Source organism: Balaenoptera borealis (assembly GCF_965194805.1).
Source record: "Balaenoptera borealis genome assembly, chromosome: 3".
Lineage (NCBI taxonomy): Eukaryota > Metazoa > Chordata > Mammalia > Artiodactyla > Balaenopteridae > Balaenoptera > Balaenoptera borealis.
In genome coordinates this window covers 67,009,273-67,021,371 of record NC_138866.1, presented here as the reverse complement: position 1 = coordinate 67,021,371, position 12,099 = coordinate 67,009,273, and the positions used below count along the sequence as shown (strand labels likewise).

General features: G+C 36.3%; 1 protein-coding gene across 6 annotated transcripts in view; it reads left to right on the top strand.

Moving 5' to 3' along the window:
* Positions 1 to 12,099, top strand: part of SCFD1 (sec1 family domain containing 1) — a 138,724-nt gene that overhangs the window by 82,250 nt on the left and 44,375 nt on the right. For 5 of the 6 annotated variants that reach the window (XR_014242310.1, XR_014242311.1, XR_014242312.1 and 2 more), the window contains one exon: positions 3,353 to 3,449. Coding sequence is in view for 2 of the 6 variants with exons in the window: in XM_082384117.1 (XP_082240243.1) it covers positions 3,353 to 3,449 (97 nt within the window). In the remaining 4 variants the exon portion in view is untranslated. Of the gene's footprint in view, positions 1 to 125; positions 237 to 3,352; positions 3,450 to 12,099 lie in introns of those variants that run through there. The other variant, XM_082384118.1, reaches the window with a different exon arrangement.

The following is a 12,099-nucleotide window of genomic DNA, read 5'->3' as shown; positions in this document are numbered from 1 at the left end:
AGGACCGACCTATAGATATTATGTCTCTGGACAAAGTAACCTTTTACCACATATATGTAAATTGTGTGTATTACCAAAAAACCCCAAATATATACTAATTGACACATATACTTTCTTTCATAAAGCATATACAAAGGAAGCAATAAATTGTTCTTGAGGAAAATGTAATTTTCCCTACTCTTTATCTGTGGTGTACATTGGAGTCTGACCTGGATTTGAATCTCAACTCTCTACTACTTCTACTCTGGTAACCTTGAATAAATTTATGTTTCTTTGTGTCTGTTTCTTTATCTTTAAAACGGGACTAATAATTCCTAGCTCATAGTGTTATCTGGAGAATTAAATGAGATAATCTAAGTTTGTAGTTTTTAAACACTGTTCTCTGGTACCCTAGAGCTCAATAGAGACATTTAATGGGTCACTTGTATCTTTATGTTTAGGGTTCTGCAGAAGATTTGGTTTGAGAAAGAGGGTCCTGAGGTTCTCTGTTTAAAAACATTTGAAAGCCATAGCTGTAAGTAAAGTGCCTTGCACATAATAGATACTGAACAGATACTAGTTCTTTCATGCAGGTTAGAAAATCTCCACTCCTTTCTCTCCCACATGAGGCTCCCTTACAAGCAGTATATTGAAATGCTATGTTATTTTTCTTTAACTCCTTTATTGAGATATAATTCACATACCATACAATTCACCTATTTAAAGTGTACAATTTAGTGGTTTTTAGTATATTCACAGAGTTATGCAACCATAATCACAATGCAATTTTAGAACATTATCATCACCTTCAAAAGAAACTCCACCCATTAGCAGTCGAATTAACTTGTTTTTTGAATTCTGTTTCCATTGTTAATTAGAAGTTAAACTGTGGGTAAGTTAATACATCAAGAAGAGCAAAATGAATCTAATGTCTGTACCTCCATAAATCAGTGAACCGTGTTTCTTCATTGATTTATGTAGGTACAGACATTAGATTCCATTATGGCATTTAGCCTACTTAATTTTATATATTAAATCACTAGAGACTTGATTCTTTACATTTTTCACTTCTAGAAGTTCATTTATCTACTCTCATAACTTTTAAAGAGGACTACTTGGTCTGTATGTCCTGCTCTTAGCTTAGACATTCAACAAATATTTTATCAAGTACTTGTTATGAGCCAGGTGCTGTGTTAGACTCCTAGGCTTAAACAATTAATTAGACACACTTTAAGGAGTTTACAGTTTTAGAAGGGTAACAGGTAAACCAAAGACAGTAATGTGCTGTGATCATTATTATGGAGAAGTGTACAAAGTGCTGTCGGTACACACTTAAGGGATTAATAAATTCTCCCAGTGAAGAAGATTGGGGGAGGGGCAGGAAAGGGAAAGAACAGAGACTGAAGAGTTACAGAGAGGCTGCAAAGAGGCTGGACCTTGAAAAATGAGTAGAATTCACTGGGCAGGTGATGGAGGAGAAATACATTCTGAAAAAGCTAAGAGTATAATCCAAGCCTAAGCCTTGAGGATTAAAAGCATACACTACGTTTAATGAAAGTCAGTGAGTTAATTGATGTGACTAGAGGGAAATGAACCTAGTGAATAGTGATAAAACAGAAAAGTTGGCTGGAGCAGATTGTGAGGGCCCAAAAGTCAGCCTAACACCTTATTTTATCACCTTCCCCCTTCCATTCCTAGCTTTACTCTACAGATAATTAGCCTTTCCCAATCTAATATTTATGTTAACATAGTTCCTACTACTATTATCCTAGTTCCCCAGGAGTTATCTTTGACTTTTTTCACTAGCTTCCTTTCCATATACATTCTCATGTTAATTATTAAGTATCTGTCTCTTCCTTTCCATTCACACTGTCACCACCATGTTCTCTTTCCTAGGATCTCCTTTCTATTTCTTTTGCTCATTTTAGATATTACATTTTTCCATTCCTAGGACTTTACCTCTCATCTACTTTGTTATTCAAAGTAGCTTTATACAGTAGTTAAAATGGTTCCTGTATCAGGGAATCTGAAGAATATGAAGAGCCATTTATAAAAAGGAAAACTCTGACAGAGTTTATTAACTCTTATCTAGGCTTCACTAATAAGGAAATTCTCCATGTACTGGTTATATTGAGTGAAAACAAGGGACAGAAGAGTATAGTATATTACCTTTTGTGGCAGAAAGCAGAGGGATCTTAGGGTATAGATACTATTTGCATAGAGAAAGTGAAAAACTATAGGAGAAATAAAGAATATCCAAAGAAGCAGGTGGAAATTGGGTGGAAAAGGACAGGAGTGAAGACAGGTCTCAATGTATTTACCTTTTCATGTTGTTTGGATTTTCAAACGGAATATTTCATCTGTTTAAAGCTCTGGCCTTGTGTGCCGCTGCAGGGGAGTGGGGTTGAGGGACTCTGGTTGATTGCCTGTTGCCTCATATATGAAATCACTCCTGAGTCTGCCACTCAGATCTATCCACTCTGATTATGCCTTGGTATGATCCCTTTAACTGAAATGAACTCTGTCTGTCCATGTCCCCAAATCACTTTCAAAACAATTCAAAACTCATCGCTTCCTTCTCCACAATTGGTTAATTATTTATTTCATTCTATCATCTGAGCTTGATATATTTATTTATATTCTATATTTATATGTTGGTTCTTTGTTGGTATCTCATAAGTATTCTCATTTATTTCATGAATGGTTTCTACTTAGATTGGTAATACCTTCAGTAGTAAAGCATGTTCTTTTCTCTCTTTTGTCTTATTTGAAGCATAATTTAATAGATACTCGATAATTTTTATTTACCTTGGATTATCCTAACATGTTAATTTCATTTGGATAATTTTAATCAACGAATTTTAAATTAGAAAAGCTGCCATACGGAAAAGCTAAGTTTGACTACTTTTCCATTATCTAAACTTCAAAGTATTAAGTAGGAAAATAGTTTATTTAAAAACCATTGAAAATAATTAGGGTAACTTTCCGGTTAGGATGAAAATATCTGAATTTACTCACTAAAAAAGTAAATGTAACACGACCACTTGACATTAATTTGCATGGAATACAGTGTTATTTGTATGCTAGTTACTAATTAATACAATAATTGAGATTTGTGTGATTTTTTCTTTGCTAATATATGACATGCAGAGTTAATTCTGAATTTATAAGTAAAATATGATAAATATAATAGTCAATCTATCATTTTTTTTACATTAACTATATGATCAAAAGTAAGAAACTTTAAATTCTACTAGGAAATGAACATTTGTTTTTCAAATTGGTCATAGAAAATAGAAACTTGTAAGCTGAGAGTCCTTTAGTATGCTTTTATTACTTGATGTATTCTAATCTGACACTTATTTTGAAACAGGCAAGAAAATTGGATGTATATTTTGAATATGAAGAAAAAATAATGAGCAAAACTACTCTGGATAAATCTCTTCTAGATATAATATCAGACCCTGATGGTATGTACCATGAATTTGAGGTTAATGTAAGTTTTACTTCTGATGAATCCAGCATTTTCAATTTGAGTAAAATCTGAATAGAATCATTGTTTTTCTCACAATCTTTGCTATTAATGAGATAATTAAATGAGCTATTTCCTGTTGAGAAGTTTGTAGCATAGCAGTTACTAAGGTTGAAAAATGATTTACATTTTATTTTATTGAACTTTTCTTTGATGGTATGTAAGTGTTTTTTTTGTGGGGGGAGAGGTATTTAAGCACTTTTTATATTCATTTGTTTAAAGTGATACATTTGAAGCTCAATTTCTGCTGGCTCCAGGAAGATTTGAAGGTAAAATATTCAAAGCAAGCGTCTCTAAGTGATGCAGTTTCTAATTACTTTGGTTTTACCCTAAAGAGTTTCCTAAAAAAATGTATCTAAAACTGAATTTTGTTTTAAATATTTAGGGAACTCGCTTTTTTTAAACACCTTTATTGGAGTATAATTGCTTTACAATGGTGTGTTAGTTGCTGCTTTATAACAAAGTGAATCAGCTATACATATACATATATCCCCATATCTCCTCCCCCTTGCGTCTCCTTCCCACCCTCCCTATCCCACCCCTCTAGGTGGTCACAAAGCACCGAGCTGATCTCCCTGTGCTATGAGGCTGCTTCCCAATAGCTATCTACTTTACATTGGTTAGTATACATAAGTCCATGCCACTCTCTCACTTTGTCCCAGCTTACCCTTCCCCCTCCCCGTGTCCTCAACTCCATTCTCTACATCTGTGTCTTTATTCCTGTCCTGCCTCTAGGTTCTTCAGAACCTTTTTTTTTTTTTTTTTTTTTAGATTCCATATATAGGTGTTAGCATACAGTATTTATTTTTCTCTTTCTAACTTACTTCACTCTGTATGGCAGTCTCTAGGTTCCTCCACCTCACTACAGATAACTCAATTTCGTTTCTTTTTATGGCTAATATTCCATTGTGTATATGTGCCACATCTTCTTTATCCATTCATCTGTTGATGGACACTTAGGTTGCTTCCATGTCCTGGCTATTGTAAATAGAGCTGCAATGAACATTGTGGTGCATGGCTTTTTTTTTTTTTTTTCGTATATGGCCTTTATTATGTTGAGGTAGTTTCCCTCTATGCCCACTTTCTGGAGAGTTTTTATCATAAATGGGTGTTGAATTTTGTCAAAAGCTTTTTCTGCATCTATTGAGATAATCATATGGGTTTTCTCCTTCAATTTGTTGATATGGTATGTCACATTGATTGATTTGCGTATATTGAAGAATCCTTGCATCCCTGGGATAAATCCCACTTGATCATGGTGTATGATCCTTTTAATGTGTTGTTGGATTCTGTTTGCTAGTATTTTGTAGAGGATTTTTACATCTATATTCGTCAATGATATTGGTCTGTAATTTTCTGTTTTTGTAGTATGTTTGTCTGGTTTTGGTATAAGGGTGATGGTGACTTCACAGAATGAGTTTGGGAGTGTTCCTTCGTCTGCAATTTTTTGGAAGAGTTTGAGAAGGATAGGTGTTAGCTCTTCTCTAAATGTTTGATAGAATTCACCTGTGAAGCCATCTGGTCCTGGACTTTTGTTTCTTGGAAGATTTCTTGCATCTTCTCAATCTTTGCCTCCATTCTTTTTCCGAGGTCCTGGATCATCTTCACTCTCATTATTCTGAATTCTTTTTCTGGAAGATTGCCTATCTCCATTTCATTTAGTTGTTTTTCTGGGGTTCTATCTTGTTCCTTCATCTGGTACATAGCCCTCTGCCTTTTCATCTTGTCTATCTTTCTGTGAATGTGGTTTTTGTTCCACAGGCTGCAGGATTGTAGTTCTTCTTGCTTCTGCTCTCTGCCCTCTGGTGGATGAGGATATATAAGAGGCTTGTCCATGACTCTTTTTGAATTATGGTTTTCTCAGGATATATGCCCAGTAGTGGGATTGCTGGGTCGTATAGTAGTTCTGTTTTTAGTTTTCTAAGGAACCTCCATACTGTTCTCCATAGTGGCTGTATCAATTTACATTCCCACCAACAGTGCAGGAGGGTTCCCTTTTCTCCACACGCTCTCCAGCATTTATTGTTTGTAGATTTTTTGATAATGGCCATTCTGACTGGTGTGAGGTGATACCTCATTGTAGTTTTGACTTGCATTTCTCTAATGATTAGTAATGTAGAGCAGCCTTTCATGTGTTTGTTGGCAATCTGTATATCTTCTTTGGAGAAATGTCTGTTTAGCTCTTCTGCCCATTTTTGGATTGGGTTGTTTGTGTTTTTGATATTGAGCTGCATGAGCTGCTTGTAAATTTTGGAGATTAATCCTTTGTTAGTTGCTTCAATTGCAAATATTTTCTCCCATTCTAAGAGTTGTCTTTTCGTCTTGTTTATGGTTTCCTTTGCTGTGCAAAAGCTTTTAAGTTTCATTAGGTCCCATTTGTTTGTTTTTGTTTTTATTTCCATTTCTCTAGGAGGTGGGTCAAAAAGGATCTTGCTGTGATTTATGTCATAGAGTGTTCTGCCTATGCTTTTTCCTTTAAGAGTTTTGTAGTATCTGGTCTTACATTTAGGTTTTTAATCCATTTTAAGTTTATTTTTGTGTATGGTATTAGGGAGTGTTCTAATTTCATTTTTTTACATGTAGCTGTCCAGGTTTCCCAGCACCACTTATTGAAGATGCTGTCTTTTCTCCATTGTATATTCTTGCCTCCTTTATCAAAAATAAGGTGACCATATGTGCGTGGGTTTATCTCTGTGCTTTCTATCCAGTTCCATTGATCTATATTTCTGTTTTTGTGCCAGTACCATATTGTCTTGATTACTGTAGCTTTGTACTATAGTCTGAAGTCTGGGAGCCTGATTCCTCCAGCTCTGTTTTTCTTTCCAAGATTGCTTTGGCTATTCGGGGTCTTTTGTGTTCCAAACAAATTGTGCAACTTTTTGTTGTAGATCTGTGAAAAATGCCATTGGTAGTTTGATAGGGATTGCATTGAATCTGTAGATTGCTTTGGGTAGTACAGTCATTTTCACAATGTTGATTCTTCCAAGAACATGGTATATCTTTCTATCTGTTTGTATCATCTTTAATTTCTTTCATCAGTGTCTCATAGTTTTCTGCATACAGGTCTTTTGTCTCCTTAGGTAGGTTTATTCCTAGGTGTTTTATTCTTTTTGTTGCAATGGTAAGTGAGAGTGTTTCCTTAATTTGTCTTTCAGGTTTTTCATCATTAGTGTGTAGGAATGCAAGAGATTTCTGTGCATTAATTTTGTACCCCGTTACTTTACCAAATTCATTGGTTAGCTCTAGTAGTTTTCTGGTAACATCTTTAGGATGCTGTATGTATAGTATCATGTCATCTGTAAACAGTGACAGCTTTACTTCTTCTTTTCCGATTTGGATTCCTTTTATATCTTTTTTTTCTCTGATTGCCATGGCTAAAACTTCTAAAACTATGTTGAATAATAGTGGTGAGAGTGGACAACCTTGTCTTGTTCCTGATATTAGAGGAAATGGTTTCAGTTTTTCATCATTGCGAATGATGTTGGCTGTGCGTTTGTCATATATGGCCTTTATTAGGTTGAGGGAAGTTCCCTCTATGCCTACTATATGGAGAGTTTTTATCATAAATGGGTGTTGAATTTTGTTGAAAGCTTTTTCTGCATCTATTGAGATGATCATATGGTTTTTATTCTTCAATTTGTTATTATGGTGTGTCACATTGATTGATTTGCGTATAGTGAAGAATCCTTGCATTCCTGGGATAAACCCCACTTGATCATGGTGTATGATCCTTTTAATGTGTTGTTGGATTCTGTTTGCTAGTATTTTGTTGGGTATTTTTGCATCTATGTTCATCAGTGATAATTGGCCTGTAGTTTTCTTTCTTTGTGACATCTTTGTCTGGTTTTGGTATCAGCGTTATGGTGGCCTTGTAGAATGAGTTTGGGAGTGTTCCTCCCTCTGCTATATTTTGGAAGAGTTTGAGAAGGATAGGTGTTAGCTCTTCTCTAAATGTTTGATAGAATTCACCTGTGAATCCATCTGGTCATGGGCTTTTGTTTTTTGGAAGATTTTTAATCACAGTTTCAATTTCAGTACTTGTGATTGGTCAGTTTATATTTTCTATTTCTTCCTGGTTCAGTCTCGGAAGGTTGTGCTTTTCTAAGAATTTGTCCATTTTTCCACGTTGTTCATTTTATTGGCATAGAGTTGCTTGTAGTAATCTCTTGTGATCCTCTGTTTTTCTGCAATGTCAGTTGTTACCTCTCCTTTTTCATTTCTAATTGTATTGATTTGAGTCGTCTCCCTTTTTTTCTTAATGAGTCTGGCTAATGGTTTGTCAACTTTTAGTTTTATTGATCTTTGCTATCGTTTCCTTCATTTCTTTTTCATTTATTTCTGATCTGATCTTTATGATTTGTTTCCTTCTGCTAACTGTGGGGTTTTTTTGTTCTTCTTTCTCTAATTGCTTTAGGTGTAAGGTTAGGTTGTTTATTTGAGATGTTTCCTGTTTCTTGAGGTAGGATTATATTGCTATAAACGTCCCTCTTAGAACTGCTTTTGCTGCATCCCATAGATTTTGGGTCATCGTGTTTTCATTGTCATTTGTTTCTAGGTATTTTTTGATTTCCTCTTTGATTTCTTCAGTGATCTCTTGGTTATTTACTAGTGTATTGTTTAGCCTGATGTGTTTGTATTTTTTACAGTTTTTTTCCTGTAATTGATACCTAGTCTCATAGCGTTGTGGTCGGAAAATATACTTGATACAATTTCAATTTTCTTAAATTTACCAAGCCTTGATTTGTGACCCATGATATGATCTATCCTGGAGAATGTTCCATGAGCACTTGAGAAGAAAGTGTATCCTGTTGTTTTTGGATGGAATGTCCTATGAATATCAACGAAGTCCATTTTGTTTAATGTATCATTTAAAACTTGTGTTTCCTTATTTATTTTCATTTTGGATAATCTGTCCATTAGAGAAAGTGGGGTGTTAAAGTCCCCTACTATGATTGTGTTACTGTCGATTTCCCCTTTTATGGCTATTAGCATTTGCCTTAGGTATTGAGGTGCTCCTATGTTGGGTGCATAAATATTTCCAATTCTTATATCTTCTCCTTGGATTGATCCCTTGATCATTATGTAGTGTCCTTCTTTGTCTCTTGTAATAGTCTTTATTTTAAAGTCTATTTTGTCTGATATGAGAATTGCTACTCCAGCTTTCTTTTGATTTCCATTTGCATGGAATATCTTTTTCCATCCCCTCCCTTTCAGTCTGTATGTGTCCCTAGGTCTGAAGTGGGTCTCTTGTAGACAGCATATATACGGGTCGTGTTTTTGTATCCATTCAGCCAGTCTGTATCTTTTGGTGGGAGCATTTAATCTATTTACATTTAAGGTAGTTATTGATATTTATGTGCCTATTACCATTTTCTTAATAGTTTTCAGTTTGTTATTGTAGGTCTTTTCCTTCTCTTGTGTTTCCTGCCTAGAGAAGTTCCTTTAGCATTTGTTGTACAGCTGGTTTGGTGGTGGTGAATTCTCTTAGCTTTTGCTTGTCTGTAAAGGTTTTAATTTCTCTGTCGAATCTGAATGAGATCCTTGCTGGGTAGAGTAATCTTGGTTGTAGGTTTTTCCCGTTCTTCACTTTAAATATGTCCTGCCACTCCCTTCTGGCTTGCAGAGTTTCTGCTGAAAGTTCAGCTGTTAACCTTATGGGGATTCCCTTGTATGTTATTTGTTGTTTTTCCCTTGCTGCTTTTAATATTTTTTCTTTGTACTTAATTTTTAATAGTTTGACTAATATGTGTCTTAGCGTGTTTCTCCTTGGATTTTTCCTGTATCGGACTCTCTGTGCTTCCTGGACTTGATTGACTATTTACTTTCCCATATTAGAGAAGTTTTCAACTATAATCTCTTCAAATATTGTCTCAGTCCCTTTCTTTTTCTCTTCTTCTTCTGGGACCCCTATAATTCGAATATTGGTGTGTTTAATGTTGTCCCAGAGGTCTCTGAGACTGTCCTCAATTCTTTTCATTCTTTTTTCTTTATTCTGCTTTGCAGTAGTTATTTCCACTATTTTATGTTCCAGGTCACTTATCCGTTCTTCTGCCTCGGTTATTCTGCTATTGATTCCTTCTAGAGAATGTTTAATTTTATTTGTTGTGTTGTTCATCATTGTTTGTTTGCTCTTTAGTTTTTCCAGGTCCTTGTTAAACGTTTCTTGTAATTTCTCCATTCTATTTCCAAGATTTTGGATCATCTTTACTGTCCTTATTCTGAATTCTTTTTCATGTAGACTGCCTATTTCCCCTTCATTTGTTTGGTGTGGTGGGTTTTTACCTTGCTTCTTCATCTGCTGTGTGTTTCTCTGTCTTCTCATTTTGCTTAACTTACTGTGTTTGGGGTCTCCTTTTCACAGGCTGCAGGTTCATAGTTCCTGTTGTTTTTGGTGTCTGCCCCTAGTGGCTAAGGTTGGTTCAGTGGGTTGTGTAGGCTTCCTGGTGGAGAGGACTGGTGCCTGTGTTCTGGTGGATGAGGCTGGATCTTGTCTTTCTGGTGGGCAGGTCCATGTCTGGTGGTGTGTTTTGGGGTGTCTGTGGCCTTATTATGATTTTAGGCAGCCTCTCTGCTATTGGGTGGGGTTGTTTTTCTATCTTGCTAGTTGTTTGACATAGGGTGTCCAGCACTGTAGCTTGCTGGTCGTTGAGTGGAGCTGGGTCTTTGCATTGAGATGGAGATCTCTGGGAGAGCTTTCGCTGTTTGATATTACATGGAGCTGAGAGGTCTCTGTTGGACCAGTGTCCTGAAGTTGGCTCTCCCACCTCAGAGGCACAGGCCTGACACCCCACCAGAGCACCAAGACCCTGTCAGCCACATGGCATGTGGCAGGCGAAGTAATGGTCCCCCAAAGACAGGAACATCCAAATCCCTGGAACCTTCTGGTTGGTGTGCAGCCATGGGGACCCGGAGCTGCCGGAGGGGCAGGGCGGTGGCCTGAGGTGCACAGGGTGACCTGGTGTCCTCGGGGTCAGAGCCGGGCCATCTGCACCACCTGCGCCGCCCAGTGCGCCAGGGACTCCACCTGAGCTTGACAGGCGTCTGCACCCTGGATTCACGTCCGAAGCCCCTGGGAATTCACTTTTAGAGAAACTCTGTAGACAATCCCTTTATATTTATATTTATCTAAATATGTGTTTGTTAGATTTTCTTAAAACAAGATATAACTATTTGTACTTAGAAAATATAATCTAATCATTGTTTTCAATCATAATGATTATAAGATCTTCTTAGGGTTTTAGCCACTAAAATTCTCTAAACTTTACAGGCTTGATAATTTCAGAAGAGTTTTCAATTCAAATCTCAGCTCTTTTGAAAAATGAATAAAAAGCATATAAGCTATTTAGCTTATATTTTACATATAAGCTCTTCAAATAAATAATAGTGGTTTTTGAGTTACAGTTTTGGTATGACTTTTAGATTTTATATCACGTTGGAAAGTAAGTTTAAAATTTTTTTTGACTTGTTTGTAATTAAAGGGTTGTATTCATAAAAACTTCTGAGAAACCATAGTATTTCTCACACTTTTAAAACGTTAGATTTGTGGAGAGAACATAACATTTTGAAGATATGTGTACTTTACAATTAAAAATATGAAAAATACATCTAAGTCCATCACTTCTGAGCTATTCCTTGTTATTTACAATAAGTTTTGAGCAAAGTTGAAGCAATTCAGTGTGTTGATTAAAAAAAGCAATCAGAACCTTTCTTTTTCCTTTCCCTTACTTTCTCAAACCATTTATTATTAAAGACATTAAGTAGAGCAGAGCAAGGTAGGCATTCATGCAAAGTAGCAGTGTAGTACCACTTCAGCCCAGAACAAGATGTCAGAACCTGAACAGGATGAGAAGGGCATCCACATATCTGGTAGAGGGAGGGTTGGTAATCCAGCCTGAAGTGTCAAAGTCCAAGTGAAGTGAGTGGAGTGTCCACATGTGGGAGCAGTTCCGCACAGGGTATAGGAGTCCTATCAGATTAAGGAGGGTGACCCTGCATAGGACAAACCAAACATTGGCTCAGGTGGGGTGAGAATTATAGCCAGGCATGTGGGTGAGTCCATTGTAGAGAATCAGAGCCCAAGTGAAGGAGACGACGTCCATGCAGGCAAGGGGACAGTGGCAGAGATAAGATATTTGTTACATACAGAGGACTGGATAAGTAAGTAAATATATTGGGTAATAAAAAGGGAGCCAGGTTTCCCACTGTCAGAAATGGAAGTTATAACTATGGAAACGAAGAAAACTAGAATGAACCCTTGTAATATTGGATTGGAATTGGAGGTGCTGATGTAGACTTGGTGTTTTTGTTAAATACTTGCCAAATAGAGAAATATATATAGATATGCGTGTGTGTGTGTACACATATATATGTATTCCCTAACTCTACCAACTGAGAAGGGCTAGGAGCAACAGTTCCCCAGTAGTAAAAATTTTAGCCTTATATATTCCACTTTCCACTAGGACTCATTGGAGTATGGTTGATTCCAGGGAGAGAAAGTACAAAATGAGCCTGAAACATTTTCTTGTGTCAGAAAGCAAGAAAGGTACTTAAAACATGATGGAACATGTCCAAAGGACCCAGAAGTCAGC